Here is a 20,284-nt window from a genome sequence, read left to right as displayed (position 1 = left end):
GCTCCAGCACACAGCCTCCCCAGATCCATCCCATGGCCAACAGTGAGGCCACGGTGATGCTCGGGATGGGACAGAGCGCAAGAAACGCACCCCACTGCCTTTTGCTCCACTTACTGCAAAAGCAACACAAGCCTGAAAATCAATTATAGCCAAAAAAGAGCTGGGGGACATCGGGAGCAGCCCCACAGCGTTAGGCTGGGGTGCAGTGAGCTGGTGGCTCTGCCCATGGCTGCCCAGCTCAGGCGGTGACGTGGGACGGTAACCAGAGCCAGCTGTGCGCAGGGGAGATAAAAGCGCCGAATCAGACGGGATAAGCACAACATTAGTGTGGGATACGGTGCTCATTTCTGATTTAAATTACTGTTTTTACTTCCTGAACTCATGGGAGAGTGAGGATGTGAGGAAAATGAAGAGGTTTATGCATGCACATTCCTTAACCAAACACTGGTGTGGAATGGTGATTAATACAGCTGAGGTCATTATCAGCGCTGCTTGGTGAGCGACCCATTTCCTGCAGGTTTGTTCTCCACCCTGGGCACGCTGTCCCCACTGCAGGGCACTTATCCCCACTGCACTGCCTCTGGGACACAGGGCTGTGTCTCCCAGCCCTGGTGGTGGCCCTGGGGGATGCTTTTTGTTTAGGTGACTTTCTGCTTTTGCCATACACTTTGCCTATGGACACATCCCTTATTACACGGTCCCATTGCAGCTAATGTCTGCAGAGCACTGTGCCCAAGCCTCCGACCTGTGCCCTGTCCTCAGTGTGTGCTTAGGTTCTGCCTGATGTCATGGCTGTGTGCTGCCACTGAGTGCCAGGCAGGGTGACGCTTCCCAGTTGCACTGCTGCACGCTGCCTCTGAGTCAGCTGCAGGGTTCAAGTGGTTTGCAGAGAGGGCACGACTGCAGACGGTGCTCTGTGCATACAAAAATCGTCACGCTGCAAGATTAGGGAGTGGGAAGGGCGTCGGGAGGTCAGCAAGGGCAGGGGGTGGCATTGGTGAGTGCAGCTGGGAGAGGGAGAGCTTCAGTGAGTTGTCTTTTGCTGTAGGGTGCATAGCAATGGGGGCATTTTCTTCTCCCTCAAAGAAGCAGGCACTGATGCCTGGTTCTGTAGGAAGTCCCTGCTGGGGAGGAAGGACGTTCCCTCGTCTGCCTCCCTGCCCTTCGCACCCTGCTCAGTTCAGCCGTGAGCACACCCACACCTGGATCCTGCAGGCCCCAAGTGGTTGGCCACACTGATGCCCACCTAACAGCACTCGGGGTTCTTTTATCTGAAACACTAACCAGGGCCTCTTCTCTCTTCCTGTTGCAGAGCTTCAGCGAGAGGGAAGCATAGAGACGCTCAGTAACAGCTCCGGGTCCACCAGTGGAAGTATTCCTCGTAATTTCGATGGCTACAGATCGCCCCTCCCGACTAATGAGAACCAGCCCCTCAGCCTCTTCCCCACGGGCTTCCCCTGAGTTCATCAAACACCCAAGGAGAGATGGGGACAGGGTAACGGGCCGCCTCTCCGCCCAAGCAATCCGATGTGTCCGCTGCCCGCTGCGTGCTGGATGGTTCTCGTTACCCTGATCGATACCGACGACTCTTCCACGTAAACCTTCCTGGAACGTACTCACAAAACCTTGACTTTGTTTTCTGTGCAATACGAAGAGACTCCGTCTTCAATCCCGCTAGCTCCGCGGCCGCTTTGTTCGCTGTGTTCGGGAAGAGATTGGTTGAGGAGGGATCTGTCCGAGCCGTTCTTGGCCAAGCACGTGGTGTCACAGCCGCTCTCTGCTTTCTGTGTTCAGAGACGAAGGGAATCTCTGCGCTATGGGTGTGCACCCACCAGGAGCTGCAGCCCTCTGCAAAGTGCCGAGTGGTAACGAGTCAGCTCCAGAGAGTGGGAGTTCAGGGGCGTTTGTGGACAGGGCTGATGGTGTTTTCTCTCCCCGGTTGCGCTCCTTTGCTGCCCTCCTTCCCCCCGTACTGATGCCGGGAGTATTACAAATGGAAAATGTTTCTTTTTGTTCTTTGGAAGAATGATCTCTCTTGCTCCAGTTTTATTCTAGTCATGTATTCTAGAAACGTACTTAATTGACTAACTGCAGTCACAGATTTCTCATCTTTGGTTATAAACGTTGTTCACTGGAACTCGGCTATCTGTCCAGAAATGCATGTGTCATTGAATAAATGGAAGTTAAACCCAAAACTGCTCAGACATCCATGTTGGGGCACCGTGTGCTGTGGCTGTGGCTGTGCCCGTTGCCGCCTGCGGCCCTGCAGGGCTGTGGGGAAGGGCTGTGCACAGCCCCCGCAGTGCACCACGCAGTGACACCGCAGGCTCACACTGTGACCACGTGAATTCCTACATCCATCTCAGCTCCTGTTGGGAACAGAGGGTGAGCTGGGACTGTCAGCTCGTGACATTTCCTTCCCACCGCTTGTTTGGAATAGATGCCGTTTGAGTCATGGAAATGAGAGGAAACTATCGAAAGCCACAAATCTTTGTGCGCTCCTAAAGCCGCCCCCAGCAGCACTGAGCGCTGCAGGACTGACCACCCTCTTCCTCCTCCATCCCCAAACACCAAATATCAAATTCACTCCTGGGTTGGAGGTTTGATTTTAGCTGTAATGCCATTCCTCAGATCTCCAAAGCTTTTTTTTTTCCCCTCCTCTATCTTCAGGTTTGGAAACCAGTAATAAAATCTGTGAGTCTGCAGTCTGCAGCCATCACTTTGGTTTCTTGCTTTGGTTTTCAGTCTGTCCTTTCTCAGGCAAAAAAAAAAAGAAAAAAGAAAACTTCTTTGGGATGGAATCAGAGGAGAGTTTGCCCGTGGGTGCAGCACACAGCTCCAGCCCGGTGGCTATGTGCTATATCTGCACTCGCAGGCTCCGCTGTAATGTTGTGTTTCTTTTATGTCCATAAAGTAATGGATGGAAGCGAGCGCGCTGGGGCAGGGCTACCATTGTGAGCAAATGGAACCGCGGGGTCAAGTCAGTCCACACCAGTTGGGGTTTTGAACACGGTTCAAGCCAAGGTCAGCTCCAAAAGTTCAAATGAAATCCAGATTAACACATACAGAAGGGATTGTGCTGTCACCGCCATCCTTGCTTCCTTTCAGCCTTCCCGAAGAGCGAACGTAAGGGACAACGTTCCTCCCAGGCAGCAGCCGCCGCTCGTCCTCTGTGTGAGCACACGGCCGGCCGGGTGGTGTCATTGGAAATGTATTTGTTGTTGGCAGGCATTAAATCACTTTTTATAAGTGCTGCAAGAAGGCCATGTGGAAATTCCCGGCCTGCGAGAAGCTCCTTTGAATCGGGATGTTTTGTTTAAAGGGGGGGGGGGGGGGGGGGGAACTACAAACTGAGGCTGTACCAAAATATTTTCAGTCTGGTTCATTGAAAAGAATGTCCTACATTCCCTGCTGCTGATAGCCCCATCGCCAAAGGGGGAAGAGAGCTTAGCAAAAACAAGACCTAGCCCGGCACTGCAGCGAGGTGGCTGTTTGACTCCGGTGCGATGCTGGCACAGGTGACCCAGCAAAGACCTGAGCCCCGCTCCCCAGGAGCCAGCACTGTGTTGAGGCAATAGGCGCGTGCTCTGATCCAGAGCACTCCCAATGCTTGCACAGCAGCAGAGTGGGGCCCGAATGGTGCCCTGCCCTGGGAGCAGCTGGCTCCGGGTGAGGCTGTGGTCTGAGAGACCCCGGTTCCTATTGATGGAGGTTTTCAGCTCACAGAGCTCAGTGAGAGGCACACCGGGCTTCAGCTGAGCACATCCCACAGCAGCAGTGACCTTGTGGGTGAGGGTCTGCGGTGCCATTGCTGCACCCTGATAGGAAACACTGCCTCGCAAAGACCCCACAAGACAGGAGGGACTGCGGGGTCTGAAACTGCTTCCAGTAGTGGCGAGCGGCGGCCTCCTGCCGAGTTCAAAAGGCAAAACATCTCATTTGGAGCAGGGCGGACTGTATATCACCCTGCGCATAAAGTGGAGCTCTTCTATTAAAAGTTGAGTTCGGGTTTCAGGACTCAATGTGAATTATTGCTTTCTCCTCCCGGCCCTCTGGCTGCACCGAGCACACACGCACCGCGCGCTTCGGATGGAAGCAGCAGCCCTTCTCACCGGGCTCCATCTCTCCGGCTCGGAGGATCCGAGCGCTGTCCGCGTCCCTCCCCTCGCTGCTTTCCTTGGCCCGTTGCTGCGCAGGGTAGGAACGTTTGCGCCATTTCCTGTTGTCTCTCTCTTCTGCTCCTGAGATATTGTAAAAATGTTCGGTATCCTGCAGTAGGTTGTAATCACTTCGCCTTAATGTTTCGCAGCTGCGAAGCGTAACTTTAAACCCGGCCATTTGGACGCTCGCAATTAGCGGCTCAATGGGGGCCGAGAGCGCGTCTTTGTGATTGCAAAAGGAGAAAACGAAACTTTTGGGGCTTTTTTCTTTTTTACCCAATTTAACTGGGAGGGGGGGTTGGGGGGGGAGGGAGAGCCGGGGAACAGAAGGGATGGAGGTGAGGGGGGGTTTAGCACAGTAAGTGATTGGTGGCTGATGTGCTGGGGAGAAATGAGCAAAGCGGCCCTGCCCCGGCTCTCCCTGCCTCCTGCCCAGCACTGGCACTGCTGTCCTGAACAGGGACCAGGAGAGGTGTTGCATTCCAAGGGATGCCAGAAAGTGCCATGAGAGGCATCAGGCGGGCCAGAGCGTGGGGTGTGGGGTGAAGGGGAGTGCTGCGGGTGGAGGAGGACGGCTCAGCCCCGCTGTCCCCACGCTGTCCTGCAGCACCGCCCCGTCCCCATGCAGCCAGCACCGTGTGCGTGAGCACAGGGCCGGCGTTTGGCAGAGCTGGTGGCCAAGTTTAAGCAGAGCTGTTTGTAAACAGGCCCTAAGCCTTTTGAAAATGGGGTCCGTTGAATTGCTTGCTGTTCCTCAACATTAACTGAACAGAAGTACAAACCGAAGCTTGCACTGCAGCGTCTTCATCTCTTCCATCAGACGGTGGTGTTCCTGCTGTGCTCTCTCCTCGTGCACATTTCTGGAGCAGCTCTCACTTACACCAGGAGAGCCTTTACCCCATGAAAGCAGAGGATGCAATTCGGAGGGGATGCGGCCGTGGGTCACCGTGGCAGTGGCACAGCTGGTGCCTGCCCGTCCCTCTGGGTCAGCACTGCTGCAGGGGCTGACCCCATCTCTGACTCCTTCTGGGGATTTCAGCTCTGGATTTCAGTTTCCCTTTGTGTGACAGTGTCCTGTATGAGCCGGATGCCACAGCACGGCCACACTGTGCCCGTGGGGACTGTCCCTGTCCACATCTCCTGCCATCCCCTCCCCAGAGCCCCTCCTCCATGCCCACCCCACCACCTGACCACACATACTAATTAATAGCGAAGCCCTGCCCTCCACCAAGGAGAAGGTTTGGAATCTCCTTGGGAACTTTGCTGTCTGAAACGTGTCTTCAGTATTCCCCCACGCTCTGCCCCTCCGTGGGTCAATTACACGGTGAGCAGTCAGACGGAGTTAATTTCTGATTTAATACAATGTTAAAAGGTTGTCAGGTTAAAATCTAATCTATAAATAAGGCACGAAACATCTCTTTAAAATGGGTGTCACAGAGCGGCCCTGGCTCCGACCACAGACTGCTGCTCCTTTTATGGGGTGTAATTACTTTCCGGTGAGGATTTACAATATTATTATAGGGCCGTAAGATGGGGCCGATGCCAAACACATCCCGGTGCCCGGACGGTGCCAGCACACACAGCCCACGTGTGGGAGGGCACAGTGAGTGAGTGGGGGACCCCGATGTGAGGGTGGAGGGACTGTTTTTAAGGTGATATTCGAAGGATGGGAGACAGATGGCAAGTGGGAAGGACAGACGGACCGAGGAAAGGGTTTCAGCATGGAGGGGAAATGCAGAGCGGCTCAGGGCAGCGCTGCTCTCTGGAGATGTGAATCAGAGCAATGATGGACGGCTGTCCACGCGGCGTTGGGTCCCAGCGACTGAGAGCAGCGTGAGGACAGGTGCAGCACTGCGCGCTGTCACTGCTGCGGGCAGCGGTGATTTGTTTGGGCTGCCTTTGTTTTCTCAGCGCTCTCCTGCAGACCCGGGGCAGTGCTGTTCTGCAGCCCTAATGCTGATGGAGAGCAAAAGAAAACAAACAAACACGAACGTGGTATGAGAGCAGCGGTGCCGGCTCCCGGTTCATCTCCATCCCAGATTACATTCCCAAATCTCGTTCGAAGCATGAGGGCCCAAGGTGTGAGCCCAGGAGCGCTGAACTCAGGTGCTGCAACTCCTACCCTAAACATTTTGGGGTTTGAAGGGTCCGTGCCCTGCAGAGGGGCCGGGGCCAGGGCCAGCTCTGCTGCTGGGGGTGTCGTGGTTCTCCTTTTGCCCACCGCTGCCCATCCTCAGGTCTCATCTGATGGGCAGAGCTGCCCCTTTGCCCACATCTCCCAGTTCCGTGGGTTTTTTGGTTGCTAACAGCCCATCCCGGGGGCTGTTCCCGCAGCGATCCAGGTCAGACTGTTGGACAGCCTCAAATCCTCACTTTTAATCCCACAGGGGAAGGGGGTGGTGGCCATAACAGCATTATTTTATCAAATAACGGTGCTCGCTAATCTCTTTTATTTAAGAGATGAACCGACCACGAGGCGCAGCTCCTGCTCTCCCCTCCCGGGGTCGGTTTTGGTCCGGGAACCCCCGGCAAAAACGGGGGCTCCGCTCTCCTACAGACACCGCGGGGCCTGGGAGGGAGGACGGGGAGCGGGGAGGGGGAGAGGTGGGGCAGCGGGGCCCCGACGGGGCGGGCGCTATGGGGCTGCGGTCACGCGTGGCGGAGGGTCCGGGGGATGGTCGCCCCCGGCCCCATCCCATTACGCCGATGAGGCGGCGGTAATACCATTAGCCCGGGGATTACACGCCCGCGCCGGGATGTGACACACTTTCTCAAATGGAAGTTTTTTAAACAGAGGGATTTGCATGATCCTCCCCACCTCCCCCCGCCCCGCCCCGCGCCGCCGCCCGCCCCCCGCAGTGCCGCTCGGGTTTCACGCCGCGTCCCCCCCCGTCCCCCCCCGGCGCTGCGCGGGGCTCCCGTCGCCTTTTAAGGGAACGGGCTCGGAGCGGCCGAGGCGCCGCGCCCCGACGTGCGCAGCCCCGGGGTGTGCGGGGTTACGGCCGCCCCCCCCTCCCTCTCCCTGCGCTCCTTAATTACAAAAACTCAATCAAGCGGCGGAGCTCGGAGGGCTCCGGATCAAAGCGGCGCGGAGGTAACGAGGGCGGAGCGCGGTGCAGCCCCGGTGCCGGGCAGGGGTCACCCAGCGCCCGCCCCGCCGAACGGGCTGGAAATGTGTTTATACGTTGGTCAAATTCCGGATAAACTTCAGCGGCGTTCGTGGCCGCGTCTGCCCGCGTGTGGTTATTTTCCAGAAATCTGGATTACGGGAAACATTCGGAGAGAAATCTAAACAGGCTGAGGGTGGGGGGGCTCAGGGGGTGCCGGGGTTCCCTCCGCACGGACGGGGCGCACAGCGGGAAGAGGTGGTGTGGCCGGGGCCGGGCATCGCTGTCCATAAAGGCGCATCCCACGGGGGCCGGGACGGGGCGATCATCGGGTCTCTCCCCGCCCCACCTGTGGGGCAGCCGCCGCCCCTCGACGGGCACCTCAGCGCGGGGCGGGGACGTTCCCCCGTGTCTCTTCTCCAGGTGGAGAGGGAGAAAAGTGGCAGAGAGCTTCGGGGCCGCTCCTCCGAGGGCGAAGGGTTATTTCCACGAGCTCCCAGCCCACACCTGCGGGATTGCTGTGCACTGCACGTGCAGAGGACTCTGGTGCCCCACGTCCGGTGATGGACAGCCGCTCAGCCCGGCCCTCGGCGGCCCCACCGGGCTGAGGAACCCCCCGCAGCGGACCCGGCTCTTTCGCGGCCCGGCCTTTTCCCACCTCTGGAAGGTGCACAACGGCCGCTGCTGCCCGGCTCCGTCGGGGCCCAGGCGTACAACGCCCTTCATCTCTGCCGAGAAGCGGGCCCCGACGGCTCGCTTCCAGCACGAGAAGAAAACCCCTTTTTGGCTCAATCCGAGAGTCACTCCAGAGGCGGCCGGCGGCGGTTCGTGGGGCGGCCCCGCACCGTCGAGAGGAGCGCCCCGGGGCGCGGAGCCGCCTCAGCCCGGAGGAGCCGGGAGGAGGGGAAGACGGAGGCCCGACTGCTCGGAGAATTGTTATTTTTCATCAATCAGCCGCAATTTGTGTAAGTGCCCCGGACAGGACACCAGCCGTCCTGCTGGCTGGGGTCACGGAGACAACGCAGCGATGGAGAAGAGCAAATTGCATTTGCTCACCAGCTCACAGATCCAAATTACGGCCCTCGCATGGCGCGGGGAAGGGAGCGAAAGGTCCATGTGACATGAGGGAAATATGAAGGACTTTGACAGGTCTTAAACGGCCTGGCGCCAAGGCCTAAGTCTACCGGCTAAAAATAGAAAAGAGATGATGAGTGGAGATGGGCAGAGATGAAAGGGAAGAGGGAGCGGGGCCGCGGCGCGGGGGCGGCTGGGCCGGGCCCCTTCCTCGGAGCTGATCCCCGGAGTGGTTCCCCGGAGGAGCCCGGCTGATGCCGCCCGGCCCGGGGAGCGCCGTCGGGGCCGCACACGGAGCCCCGAAGGAAGCAGTGCCCACGGACAGGAGGCACTGTAAGCGGGATGGTGAGGGGACCCTTCTCCCCCCGACTTGGGAAAGGGCCCATGGGCTCGGGCGGGGCTCGAGGTGGCGACTCCCCCTGCCCAGGGCCCGGCTGTGGCCGAGGAGTGTGTCTCGGGGTCCGGCTGTGCCCGCCCCGTCTGCGAACACGGGCTCTCAATTGCGGTTTCACGAACGGATCTGCCCCGGGGAATGGATGCGCGCCGTCCCCGTGTGCCCCACCTCAGCTGTCCCACCGACGGGCGCTGCCACAGAGGCTCGGGGAGACGAGGCGGCTCTGGATCGGTTTTTATTCTGCAGGCGTGGGCGTTCGCGACGTTACAGCTGTGCCGGGGGGGTCCCGGAACCTGGGCCCGGGGAGAGGCGACGTTTCTTTGCGGGGCCCCGCACTGCCCCTTGGAGCTGCGGGTGCGGTGTCTGCGGGTCTGCGCAGTGCCCTGGAGTGGGGTGATGTGGCCCTGGGGCAACGCGAGGATCCGGGTGTGCTTGGAGGGGAGGAAAAAAAAAGGAAAAAAAAAAAGCCCAAGCAAGCCCCATTTTTGCCAAAGCTGCAGTCAGCACATTTCGACGGTGGCGAGGAAGCAAAGTCCAAATGAGGTCTAAATTTCAATCCCCGCTCGCCACCTCGCCCCGTTCAATGGTCAGCGGGACCGATCCCCCCCCCCAACACACACACCCCCCTCAGCCCCGCGCGGCGGCCGGGGCGGTGAGGGCAGCTCCGCGGTGGCCGCGCTGTGTCCGCCCCGTCGGGAGGCGACGGCTGGAGGTGAACCTGCCGCGGGACGGGGCGGGATGCGGCCGCCTCCGGGGCTTCTCCTCGGGCCCTTCGCAGCACCGGGGTTTGCTGGCAGCACGATGAGCCACGGTGTGGGGAGAAACAGCGGAGAGGTGGGGGTGGGGAGAGGGCTGCCGGGGGTCCCCGCGTCTCACCCTCCGCGGGGAGAGGCCCAGCGCGGTCCCCAGGAAGGCAGCGCGTCGCTGCGCACCCGCGGAGCCGTGGGCAGAGGAGGGGGCCGCCTCCGCCCCCCCGTCCCCGTCCCGTCTGGCCGCAGCGCAGGCGGCGGTGGCAGGAGCCTTGTAAGGATCGCAGGGCGCTTTTTGAAGATTTGGGGGTAAATATGAAGTGACAAGAGACGGGTCTTTATTGTGAGGGCTCAGCCGCCTGGCGCCAGGGCCCTCTTCAGCCACCGCAGCCCTCAGTTAATCAGCGCAGATCTCCAAACGGACTTCTCCGCGGGGACACCCACCGCGCCCGCCGCCCCCCCCACCCCACCCCCATCCCGGGCCCCGGCGCGGCGGGACCGGCCCTAATCCCTCAGCAAACAGCCCCGGCATTTCCCCTCCGCCTTATCTGCCTCCCCCCGCCCGGGTAAACAGCCCCTCGGGCCGGGCAGCGCAGCGCGGCCCCGACGGGAGGGCACCTCGCGGGGCGCCCCGACGGCGGGGTCCGCGCGGAGCTCCCAACTCCCCCCATCGGAGCGGCCTCGCGGGGCCGGGAGCGAGGGCAGGGCGCGGGTCTCCGCCACTCACCCGCGCTGGATGGAGCTCGCCGCTCCGGGCCTCGCCGCCTGCAGCTCTCCGCCGTGCTCCCAGCGGCCGAGCCCGGGCCGCCCCGTCGGTTGCCGGCGGTGCGCGGCGGGGCGGGCCCCACCTTGATCCTCTTTCCAGGATCTGTCGTAAGACGGCGGCCGCCGAGCTCCCCCGGCCGCTCCCCCCGGCCCTACGCCCCCGCCCGCGGAAACCGACGGGACGGCCCCCGCCTCCCCCCCCCCCCCCCCCCGCCCCCCGGACACCCCCCGGCTCCGAGCGGCCCCGCACTCCCCGCACCCCCCGGTCCGGCCCCGGCTCCGCGCTGTCCCCGCACCGGCTGTGGCCGCTCCCCGGCCGCGGCGCAGCCAGGGCTGACCCGGTATGCGGAAAGGAGCCGGGGGTGGGATTTCGAGCACTTTTCTCTGTCATTGGTTAATATTTTATTCTGTTGACATGTTTTCTTACTGCCGATGCTTCCGACACCTTCTTCTTTTTTTTTTTTTCTCTCTCTCTCTCTTTTTTTTTCCCCTTCTTCCCGTCCTCCCTCCCTCCCCCCCCCTCCCCTCCTCCCCGCGCCCGGAGCTTGGCCGGAGCTGTCAAAACCACGCCTATGCAGATCCACAATTGGTCTGAAACGCGTAAAATCAGCAATCAAGGGGGCTTGGCTCATTAGCGGGCGGATCAGAGCAGGAAGGACATGTGAGATAGTCACAGTTTTACAGAGATCACGACAAGATCCGACCGTTCCCCACTCCGGCTCCTCGAGCCATGAGCGGCGCTCGGCCGAACCGCGGAGCGCGCAGCGGTGCGGAGCCCTCCGGGGCGCAGTCGGAGCCCGCGGGGGTGTGAGCGGTGCGGCCCTCCCGCCCCGACCGCCGCTCCGCTCCGGCGCCGCTTCAGTGCCGGGAAGGACTTCTCCGGGAGGGTTTCGCCCCCGCTCGCTTCTCCCTTCGCCGCAACAACAACAACAAAAAAAGAAGGACGTACTCTCTGCCCTCCGCAGAACGGGAGTCCCAGGAGCCGGGAACTGCCTTTTTTTTTTTTTTTTTTCATTCTTCTTTTTTTAATTTTTTTAATTATTATTTTTTTCCCCCACGTCTTATTCCGCTGTTTTTTTTCACTTTGTTATTATTATTTTTTTCCGCGTGTGCGCCGTTGGGTTTGTGGGGTTTTTTTTAATTAATTTTTGTTGTCGATTTCCCTTCCTCTTCCAGTGCGAATTCGCCGGGCAGGAGAGGGGAGAAAAAAAAAAAGATAAAAATAATCAAGCCGAACCGCACACCGATTTTTTATTATTGTTGTTATTATTGTCGTTTTTTGTTATTATTATTTTTTTTTTAACAAAAGGGAATCCCTCTTTTTCTCCTGGATTTGTGGATGCACCGATGAGAGATCCAGCCTTCCCAGGGACTGCCATGGCTTACCACCCCTTCCACGCTCCCCGGCCGGCCGATTTCCCCATGTCCGCTTTCCTCGCCGCCGCTCAGCCCTCCTTTTTCCCCGCTCTGGCTCTGCCCCCGGCGGCTCTGGCCAAGCCCATGCCGGACCCGGGGCTGGCCGGGGCGGCCGAGGCCGGGCTGCACGTCTCGGCTCTGGGCCACCACCACCAGGCAGCCCATCTGCGCTCCCTCAAGAGCCTGGAGCCCGAGGAGGAGGTGGAGGACGACCCCAAAGTGACGCTGGAAGCCAAAGAGCTTTGGGACCAATTCCACAAGCTGGGCACCGAGATGGTGATCACCAAATCCGGGAGGTAAGAACCGGGATTTTTTTAAATGTATTTCGCTCCCCCCCCACCTCCCACCCCCCTTCGCCCCCGTTCCCCATAATTATGCGCGATCCCAAATTAAATCTGTGCGCACTCATTGAGCGCCGTCGTATTTATTTACATCGCTCTCTGCCGTTCCTCGCTGCCAAATTTTCCCCACCCCCGGCCCCGGTTCCGGGACGGGGACCCTAAAGAAACGCAGTGAAAAAAGGATCCGCGTTTTTCTCTCTGCCCCTTCATTCCCGCAATGGGACCCGGAGCTTTTTACCCGAGCGCTGGGCACCCCTCGGGCCGGGGGGGGCTGCGGCCGTCGAGGGTCGCTCCCTGCAGCGCTGCGCGTCTCTCCGCAGGAGGATGTTCCCCCCGTTCAAGGTGCGGGTGAGCGGCCTGGACAAGAAGGCCAAATACATTTTGCTCATGGATATAGTTGCGGCCGACGACTGCCGGTACAAATTCCACAACTCCCGCTGGATGGTGGCCGGGAAGGCCGACCCGGAGATGCCCAAACGCATGTACATCCACCCCGACAGCCCGGCCACCGGCGAGCAGTGGATGGCCAAACCCGTTGCCTTTCACAAACTCAAGCTCACCAACAACATCTCGGACAAACACGGCTTTGTAAGTGTGACCGCGGGGCAGAGCGGCCCGGGTCCGCCCGGGGGCAGCGGCCGGGATTTAGCGGCCCCCTCCCGGGGTCGCGTCGTGTCGTGGTCCCCGCTCCTCTCCGGGGCGTAACGGGGCCGAACTGGGGGAGGCCGGGCCGGGGAGGCGGCGGGGACGGCCCCGACGGTGCAGCCGGGCTGTGGCAGTGTGACCGGGCAGGTACGGCCCGGGACGTCCCCTCGGTCCAGGCCGGGCGGTGCGGGGCTGGAGGCGGCACCTGCGCGGGGTTTGCGCGGTGGGAGCAGAGCCAAAGAGGTTGGCAGCGGCCGCTCCACACCGGCTGTGCCTGGAAGGCTCCCGAACGCCTCTATTTCCTTATTGCTCACATCTGCATCACCTTCCGGAGGGAGAAAAATAGAAAGAAAGAAAGGAAGAAAAATTAGAATAACCCACCAAAGCAAAATAATAATAATAATAACATTTAAAAAAAAGAGAGAGAGAGAGGGAGGAGGGAAAGGAAAGAAAGGCAGCAATCGAAGTTAGCCGTCTTTGGAGGAGCGCAGAAAGAGGGACCACAACGCGATCCTGTGAGGAAAAATGCCAGCGGGCGTCGGGGTGAGCCGGGGGGCAATGGGGCCGAACCCTGAGCTCCTATGGGGTCGGCGGCACCGAAACCCCGGAAGGGACCGCCGGGGACAGCGGCCCCGGGAAACTTTTCTCTCCTGATCTTTTCGTACGATTTAGAGAGGAAACGATGTGTTGGATAAATCAAACACCGCTCGGCTATTTAGAGGCAGCGAAGGGAATCGATAGAGAGGCTCGGAAATTGCCTTTTTAAAATTATTATTTATTTGGACCGTGGGGAAAAATCGGTTGGGTTCAGCGCTCGGTCCGACTCCCCCCTGGAAAGCTTTCGGCGCCGTCTGAGCTGCGGGTGTAGGCAGTGCCCATCTGCGCAGAGAGGGAGGAGGATTTGGGTAAAGGACCGCGGCTCTGAGCGCCCAAACGAGGCGTTTTTTGCACTATTTTCACGCTAAATCCCGCCTAGGTGATATCGGTGTCCTCGCGACCCGACAGCCCATCAGCAGGTGATTATTGCCTGGGTTAAAAAAAGGGGGATTTTTTTTTTTATTGCCTTCTAAAACGAAATGAAGTGATAATTATTCGGCGGTTTCGGACAACAATCGCAGCAGATTTCGCCGTTCCCCGACCGAAGCGGAGCGGGGAGAGCCGCTCTGCGGCCCGAAATCCGCACGTCGGGAATTATCGTCGCGTTTCTCAGAGGGAAACTCCGGGGACAGCGCTGGGAACGGCCCCGGGGGCTGAAAATAGCGTTGATTGTTTAAAATAGGGAAAGACTCCGTGGGGGTGGGAGAGGGGTTCGGATACCTGGACGGGAAAAACGTCCGACCGCTCCCGGCGCCGCTCTGAGCCGCGCGTTGCGTTGCGCGGAGCTCTGCGCTTCTTTTGGGTTTTTTTTGGTGGAGGTTTTTCGGTAGAAGGGCTTATCATTATTATTATTTTTAAAAGAAAAAAAAAAGGACGGGAATAGTAAAAGCGGTTGAAAATACGTCGCAAATTCACCTGGCGTTGTCAGAGCGGTGATAAATCGGGGGGATCCTGGGCGCTGCTTTCTTGCTGTGCCTTCCCCCTGACCTCCTTCTCTGGGGGCAGATCGGGCCACGGCACCATCGAAAAAAGAGATCTCCCTCTCTGGCAGCTGCTTCTGTTCTCTCCTCACAATGAATTTGGATGTTTCTTTTTATCTTTTTTCTTTCTTTCTGGGGAGAAATGAAGGGTTTTGCAGGGAGGTGGTGGCGGTGGGGCTGACCGCGGGCTCTGCTCTCTCTCCCCCCACCCCAGACCATCCTGAACTCCATGCACAAATACCAGCCCCGCTTCCACATCGTGCGGGCCAACGACATCCTCAAGCTGCCCTACAGCACCTTCCGCACCTACGTGTTCCCCGAGACCGACTTCATCGCCGTCACCGCCTACCAGAACGACAAGGTAGGGCTGGCAGCACCCGACCCCAACCCCTGTACCGACCCCCAGCGCCACGCACCAACCCGAGCTCCTGCACCCCATCCCCTGCCCCTTTTTGGGTCTGTTTTCACGATGATGCCCAACCCGAACAGCTGCTGACACAGAACATTTTGGGCAGAGCGGCAAAAAGGCAGCAAAGGGAGAACGGCTGGAGCCCAAACCCTCAAAGCAGGCGCTCTCCATATTACCATTATTATTATCTCTGTAGCAACGATTCCCATCGTTAATTTCCCCCTGGGCTCAGTAGCACCTTCCCTACACGGGTGGCCTCATGCAGAAGGTGCCATGCAGGAGCCAAAAAATCAGAGCTGGAGAAGCCCTTTTCAGTCACTTTCTGTGATTCAGCGATTATCACCCATTGAGCCGTGGGGGGAGGACGCGGCCCGTCCAAGGGCTCCATGCGCGCGTGTGTGCCTTAACCCAAAAGCTGACCCCCACCTCCCCCCCCCCCTCGGCTGCTGATGCTAATTGACAGCTCTGTCTGAGGGTCCTGGTGGGCTTGTTTCCCTCGTAAAGTTTATGACGAAGAGTCACAATCGATTAACGAGCACTCTGTCTGCCCGCCCGCCGCACGCTGCCTGCCGGTGGGCTCCGTCGGGCGGGCGGGGGCCCCGTCGGGCCGGGCCATGCATTTTTAAAGCGTCCCTCTCGGGGCCGTGTTTCAGAGCCATGCATTATTGAGCGCCCTAATGTCGCCGGCCCCAGCAGCCCGTCGCGGGGAGGGATAAGAATAGCTTTTAACCAGCGCAGCGCGGCTCAGTCGCCATCTTCCCTCCGGGGGGCCGTGAAAAATAACTTCCTATCATTAAGACGCTATTAATAATTCAGGCGAAACCTCAGCATCATTTTTAATAAAGCATGTGCTGTGTTAAAGCGGGGACGCGGCGCGTTTCGCAACGTGCGCCGTGCACCCCCGCCCGGCCGCGACCCCCCGACGGCCCCGGGGGGACGGACGGGTCTGAGGGCGCCGCGGGGGCGGGCAGGGGGCGCCGGGGGGGCGGGGGGGCAAGGCGTCAGTCGCTTCTCTCCGCGTCCCCGCAGATCACGCAGCTGAAAATCGATAACAACCCCTTCGCCAAAGGCTTTCGGGACACGGGCAACGGCCGTCGGGAGAAGAGGTAAGGGCGGCCCCGCGCCCCGCTCCGCGCCCGCGGAGGTCCCGCGGAGGGCTGAGCCGTTTCTCCCTCGTGCGCAGGAAGCAGCTCTCGCTGCCGTCACTGCGGATGTACGAGGAGCCCTGCAAACCCGATCGAGACGGCGGCGAATCGGACGCGTCTTCCTGCGAACCATCGGCGGTGCGCGACGCTCTGCACTCCCCCGTGGGCCCCCTCCCCAGCCCCCTGCGCCTGAAGGGCAGTGGCAGAGGTAACGCGGCCCCGCTCCCCCCACACTGCTTTGCCCGCACCGTCGGGGCCGAGCCCACACCGCGGCCCCACTCCTTGCCCCTGCAGCGCCTGCACGGGGTGGGGAGGATCGGGTGGGAGAGGGGGCACAGCTCCCAAATTATCACCAGGTTCAGGGCGTTCTCGGGGTCCTCTGTTAGTCGGGGGGTCACCAAAATACCTCCGCTGTTGCAGCTGCAGCGTTTGCGGCGCTCGCAGGGAAAAGCTGTGGATGGGCACAGAGGGGATGAAGGGCTGCGAGGACGGGAACAGCCCCAGCAGATGCAAAAGGCATTCATGGTTTGCAACATTTTCCTGTTTACACATCGGTGTAAACAGGGAGCATTGGTGGGCAGGCTCTGTGCTGAGCGGCTGTCCGGCGTCGCTCTGCCTTTCATATCCAGTGCAAGGCTCCCCCCCCCCCCCCCCAAAAAAAAAGAAATGAATATATCTAAAAGGGAAAAAAAATACTGTAACACCAGGGCTCAGAGCTGGGCAATGAAAATAACTCAACGGTTTCCATGTGGTTTTTAGATGCAGGACTTTGTCACACCGCGCTGTCCATCCATTGCTCTTTCAACTTCCCACCAACCCGATTCCCTGCAAGCCTTCATCAAAACCGCAGCCCCCCCCCCCCCCCGGGCTGAGCTGCTGGGAGGCTTTATGACACCCTCTCTTCTTTCAAAGGGTTCTCAGTAGGTTCTCCCTGGCCTCAACCCGTCGGCACCAGGGGCTATTGCTGGGCATGGGGTGCAGCTGTGATGGAGGGGCACCGTGAGGCTCCCACCATCCCATGCCCACCACCATCCCCTCACCTCAATTCGCCCTTCCTCCAAGAGCTCAATGCCCTTTAAAAAAAAAATAAATTAAATTAAAATCCCCAGTAGCAAAGATGGCAATGAATCTTTCCCCTGAAGCTCCCTCCTTCGCCCGACCCAACCTGTGCTTTCGGAGTGCATCCACAGAGCACTATTGATCAGCCCGGCGTAATTAAATCTATACAGAACCACTCCTCAGCACTGTCTGCCCGCCACCCCGTGCTCTCCATCTCTCACCCCACCACCCGCTTTGGGTTCACAGCTGATGGGAGCGATGCCGGCGCACAGCTCGGGCCTCCAGCAAACGTGTTTTTCCTGTTTGGCAGAGCAATGGGGCTGCTGCTGTTAATCCCTGCAAGCCCCATGATGACCACGGCACGAGAGCCCATTTGGTCCCTTCCAACTCCAATCATTCCATGATTCCTTGATTTCTACCTTCTCGTTTAACAAAGTTCTCCTGTTAATTGCAATGGGGATTTACCTCTGCCAGACTTCCCTAGCTCGGGGACAATCAACTGCAGACTCTTCTCTGATCTCTCCATCCCTCTGCAGATGAGATACCATGATTCCATGAGTCTATGATTTCCGCCTTCCCATTTAACCAAGCTCTCCCATTAACTGTGATGGTGCTTTACCTCCACCACATTTCCCTGTGGCGAGGTCTGTTGACCCTCTTGTTGCCTCTCTGACTTGTCCATCCTTTTGCAGAGGAGAAGCCGGGGGCTGACAGCGATGCGGAGGTGGAGAAGGTGTCCGAGGAGCGGCCAGTGGGCGGCAGCCCCGGTAGGGAGGACACATCACCCCGTGGCAGCCCACGGTGCACCGACGAGCGGGGCAAGGAGAGGCACAGCCCGGAGAAAGCCAAGGATGGAGCATCCCCGGGGGACGGCCCCAGTGAGGGTCTGTTTGGCGCACGGGGCATGGAGAAGGACAAAGTGGAAGGGAGGAGGAAAGAGCCGGAGCAGGGCAAGAAGGACGCAGAGGGGGTCGGGCTGGGCAAGGAGGCCTTTGCCCCGCTGATGGTGCACACGGACAGCCCTCCGCACCTGAGCGCCGGGCACCTGCAGAGCCTCGCGCTCTCTGGGCTCCACGGGCAGCAGTTCTTCAGCCCGCTGGGTGCTGGGCAGCCACTCTTCATCCACCCGGGACAGTTCGCCATGGCCCCCGGGGCTTTCTCCGCTATGGGCATGGGACATTTGCTGGCCTCGGTGACCGGCGGCGGCAGCCTGGAGAACGGGGCACTCTCGTCCACCCCAGGCGCAGCGGGGACAGCCACCCCCTTCCCATTCCACCTCTCCCAGCACATGCTGGCTTCTCAGGTAAGCACCCACCCGCGGCCCTATCCCCATCCCCACTGTGCTGGAGCCCTCCTGCCTTCTTCCCCCAAATCCTTGAAATCAGCCAAGCACATTGGGACACAGACCTGGTGTTACCCCTGGGGGGAGGGTGGGGGTGGACATGGAGTGGCCACAGCGTGGCTCTCATGGGGTCTCCTTCAACCCATGGGGACAGGCAGTGACACTGCTTGTGGTGTGACATGGGCAGGACGTGGGGGGATGCTCAGAATGGAGGGCCAGAGCTGATTTAAGGAGGAATTCTGATTTATCTGTGGTTCCTCCATGGGCAGGGCAGTGTGAGGAGCCTCTGCCTGCCGTTCCCATCCAGTATCCCTCAAGCTCCCCACCAGCCCCATGATACCAATGCCTCTGTTGTGTCCCTGTGCTGAAATGCACAAAGATAACTTGAATTCACCTTATTTCTTGATACAACCCAACAACGGGTTTTAATGCGATCTGGGCTCAGTGATAGCGCGCAGCCAGGCATACTGAGCTCTCATGGGGACGAGGCCCCTTTGCTGCCCTATAGCACTGTGCCTCTGGCAGGTCCCAGAGAGAGCCCCATGCCTGATAGTACGTGCTCAGTTGGCAAATGGGGGTCCCCAGCCTTACCCACCCAGCAGCAGGACACCCCACGCTGCGTTCGCATTACTTCTGCTTTTCCACGGGGCAGGCGCCGTGCAGCTCTCACCTCTCCCCTCTCTCCTCTCTCCACAGGGAATCCCGATGCCCACTTTCGGCGGCCTCTTCCCCTACCCCTACACCTACATGGCAGCAGCAGCAGCAGCCGCCTCGGCCATGCCGGCCACCAGCGCAGCCGCCGCCGCCGCCGGGCCGCTGTCCCGCAATCCCTTCCTGGGCAGCAGCCGCCCCCGCCTGCGCTTCAGCCCCTACCAGCTCCCGGTCAGCATCCCACCCAGCACCAACCTGCTCACCACCGGCCTCCCCTCCAGCCTCAACCCCGGCTCCGAGGGCTCCAAGGCGGGCAGCAGCCGTGAGCCCAGCCCCATCCCCGACGTGCACAAAGCCCATCGCCCCTCTGCCTCCCCTCCCAAAGGTTCCCTGAAGGAATCCCTCAACGAACTGCAGAACATCCAGAGACTGGTGAGCGGGCTGGAGAGCCAGCGGGAGCTGTCGCCCGGCAGGGAGTCCCCCAAGTGACCACGGGGACAGGCAGCGCACCCGCCCCCCCCCTCCCCGGGGCTGAGAAGCACTGGTCTTTTGTACAGCACAGTATAAATATTTATTAAAGGTGGGGACGGACGGGGAGAGGGCTCTCCCAAATAGCCGCCCCCTCCCCCCCACCCCCGAGTGCCACCCCCCCATCCCTGCTCCCCGCCGCGGGGCACGGGGCTGCCCTACGTGGCGGGCGGAGCGGCCGTGGGGCTGAGACCTCCGTGCAAAGGGCGGTGGGGGGGGGGGGGGGGGAGGGAAGGGGAGGAAGGAGGAAAAACTAAACACAAAGGAAAAGAAGAAGCGAAGCATGGAATGGAGCCGCCTTGGAGCTGCGCTGCCACCGCCACGCAGGGAGCGAGCGGCAGGGCAGATATTTATGAAATAAATGGTAATTTGTGTACATAAGCTATAAGGATCCCAGAATATGCAAATTGGTATTAATTTATTCAGAGTTGTACATTGGTGTGTACATAATATTTAGAGTTTAACTCATCGCATTTAAGTTTTCTGTTGGTTTTTTTTTTTTTTTTTCCATTTTACATGAACATATATATTGTAAATGAAAACTATTTAGCTCTTTGTGATTGAAGGAGATATTGGTTTCTTTAACTGTGTTTAAAATATTGTTTATCCCTCCTGCTCTCCAGGACAATCAGTGCCACCGGTACCGCAATGTTTGGAGTCATTGGAACCAAGAGTTCAATTCTTTAATGGACTTTTGCAAGGAAATAATAATTATAGTAATAACAAATCGAATCCAAAATGTAGGAAAGTGTCTCTCCAGAGCGGGGTATGCAGAATGCAGGAATAAACCTCAGGTTTTTATTTTTCACTCCAGAACAAAGCAAAACAGCAACAATAAAAGAAGAAGTATAATAAATCTAAATATCACAGGACTGTGCTCTATATTTGTTTTAAAATAAAAAGATACAATGATTTGAAAGGT

At 59.1% G+C, this 20,284-nt stretch overlaps 3 protein-coding genes and 1 long non-coding RNA gene across 20 annotated transcripts in view; 2 read left to right on the top strand and 2 right to left on the bottom strand.

Moving 5' to 3' along the window:
• The window catches only part of BCAS3 (BCAS3, microtubule associated cell migration factor), a 302,111-nt gene extending 299,916 nt beyond the window's left edge, over positions 1-2,195 (top strand). For 16 of the 17 annotated variants that reach the window (XM_040650521.2, XM_004946730.5, XM_004946729.5 and 13 more), the window contains one exon: positions 1,313-2,195. In XM_040650521.2, coding sequence (XP_040506455.1) covers positions 1,313-1,461 — 149 coding nt within the window. In that variant the 3' untranslated portion in view covers positions 1,462-2,195. The remainder of the gene's footprint in view (positions 1-1,312) is intronic. The other variant, XM_004946732.5, reaches the window with a different exon arrangement.
• A 3,300-nt stretch (positions 2,196-5,495) lies between these two features.
• On the bottom strand, positions 5,496-10,640 carry LOC121107191 (WAS/WASL-interacting protein family member 1-like). Its single transcript, XM_040650138.2, has 2 exons — positions 10,212-10,640; positions 5,496-9,166 (listed from the first exon to the last, which is right to left on the bottom strand). Exons 1-2 carry the CDS (start codon positions 10,638-10,640, stop codon positions 8,420-8,422), a joined length of 1,176 nt encoding a protein of 391 aa, XP_040506072.1. The 3' UTR covers positions 5,496-8,419.
• Positions 10,641-10,921: 281 nt separating this feature from the next.
• TBX2 (T-box transcription factor 2) lies at positions 10,922-20,284 on the top strand. The gene is made up of 7 exons (XM_001235320.7): positions 10,922-11,961; positions 12,327-12,594; positions 14,443-14,589; positions 15,667-15,743; positions 15,821-15,990; positions 17,534-18,144; positions 18,880-20,284. Exons 1-7 carry the CDS (start codon positions 11,597-11,599, stop codon positions 19,321-19,323), a joined length of 2,082 nt encoding a protein of 693 aa, XP_001235321.5. The 5' UTR covers positions 10,922-11,596; the 3' UTR covers positions 19,324-20,284.
• On the bottom strand, positions 12,055-14,475 carry LOC121107281. The gene is made up of 2 exons (XR_005841033.1): positions 14,164-14,475; positions 12,055-12,976 (listed from the first exon to the last, which is right to left on the bottom strand). It is a non-coding gene; the product is annotated as an uncharacterized LOC121107281 (long non-coding RNA).

Source organism: Gallus gallus, chromosome 19 (assembly GCF_016699485.2).
Source record: "Gallus gallus isolate bGalGal1 chromosome 19, bGalGal1.mat.broiler.GRCg7b, whole genome shotgun sequence".
Taxonomy (NCBI): Eukaryota; Metazoa; Chordata; class Aves; order Galliformes; family Phasianidae; genus Gallus; species Gallus gallus.
The sequence above is the reverse complement of the archived record's forward strand: the minus strand, read 5'-3'. Positions and strand labels throughout refer to the sequence as shown.

Bases quoted from the DNA above. Each gene is read 5' to 3' on its own strand.
- TBX2 (XM_001235320.7), top strand. From the start codon at position 11,597: ATGAGAGATCCAGCCTTCCCAGGGACTGCCATGGCTTACCACCCCTTC. The intron at 14,590-15,666 runs GTAGGGCTGGCA...GCGTCCCCGCAG, and splicing joins CCGCCTACCAGAACGACAAG to ATCACGCAGCTGAAAATCGA. The intron at 15,744-15,820 runs GTAAGGGCGGCC...CCTCGTGCGCAG, and splicing joins AACGGCCGTCGGGAGAAGAG to GAAGCAGCTCTCGCTGCCGT.
- LOC121107191 (XM_040650138.2), bottom strand. From the start codon at position 10,640: ATGACAGAGAAAAGTGCTCGAAATCCCACCCCCGGCTCCTTTCCGCAT. The intron at 9,167-10,211 runs GTGAGTGGCGGA...CTCCCCTCCAAG, and splicing joins GCGAGCTCCATCCAGCGCGG to CACACCCGGATCCTCGCGTT.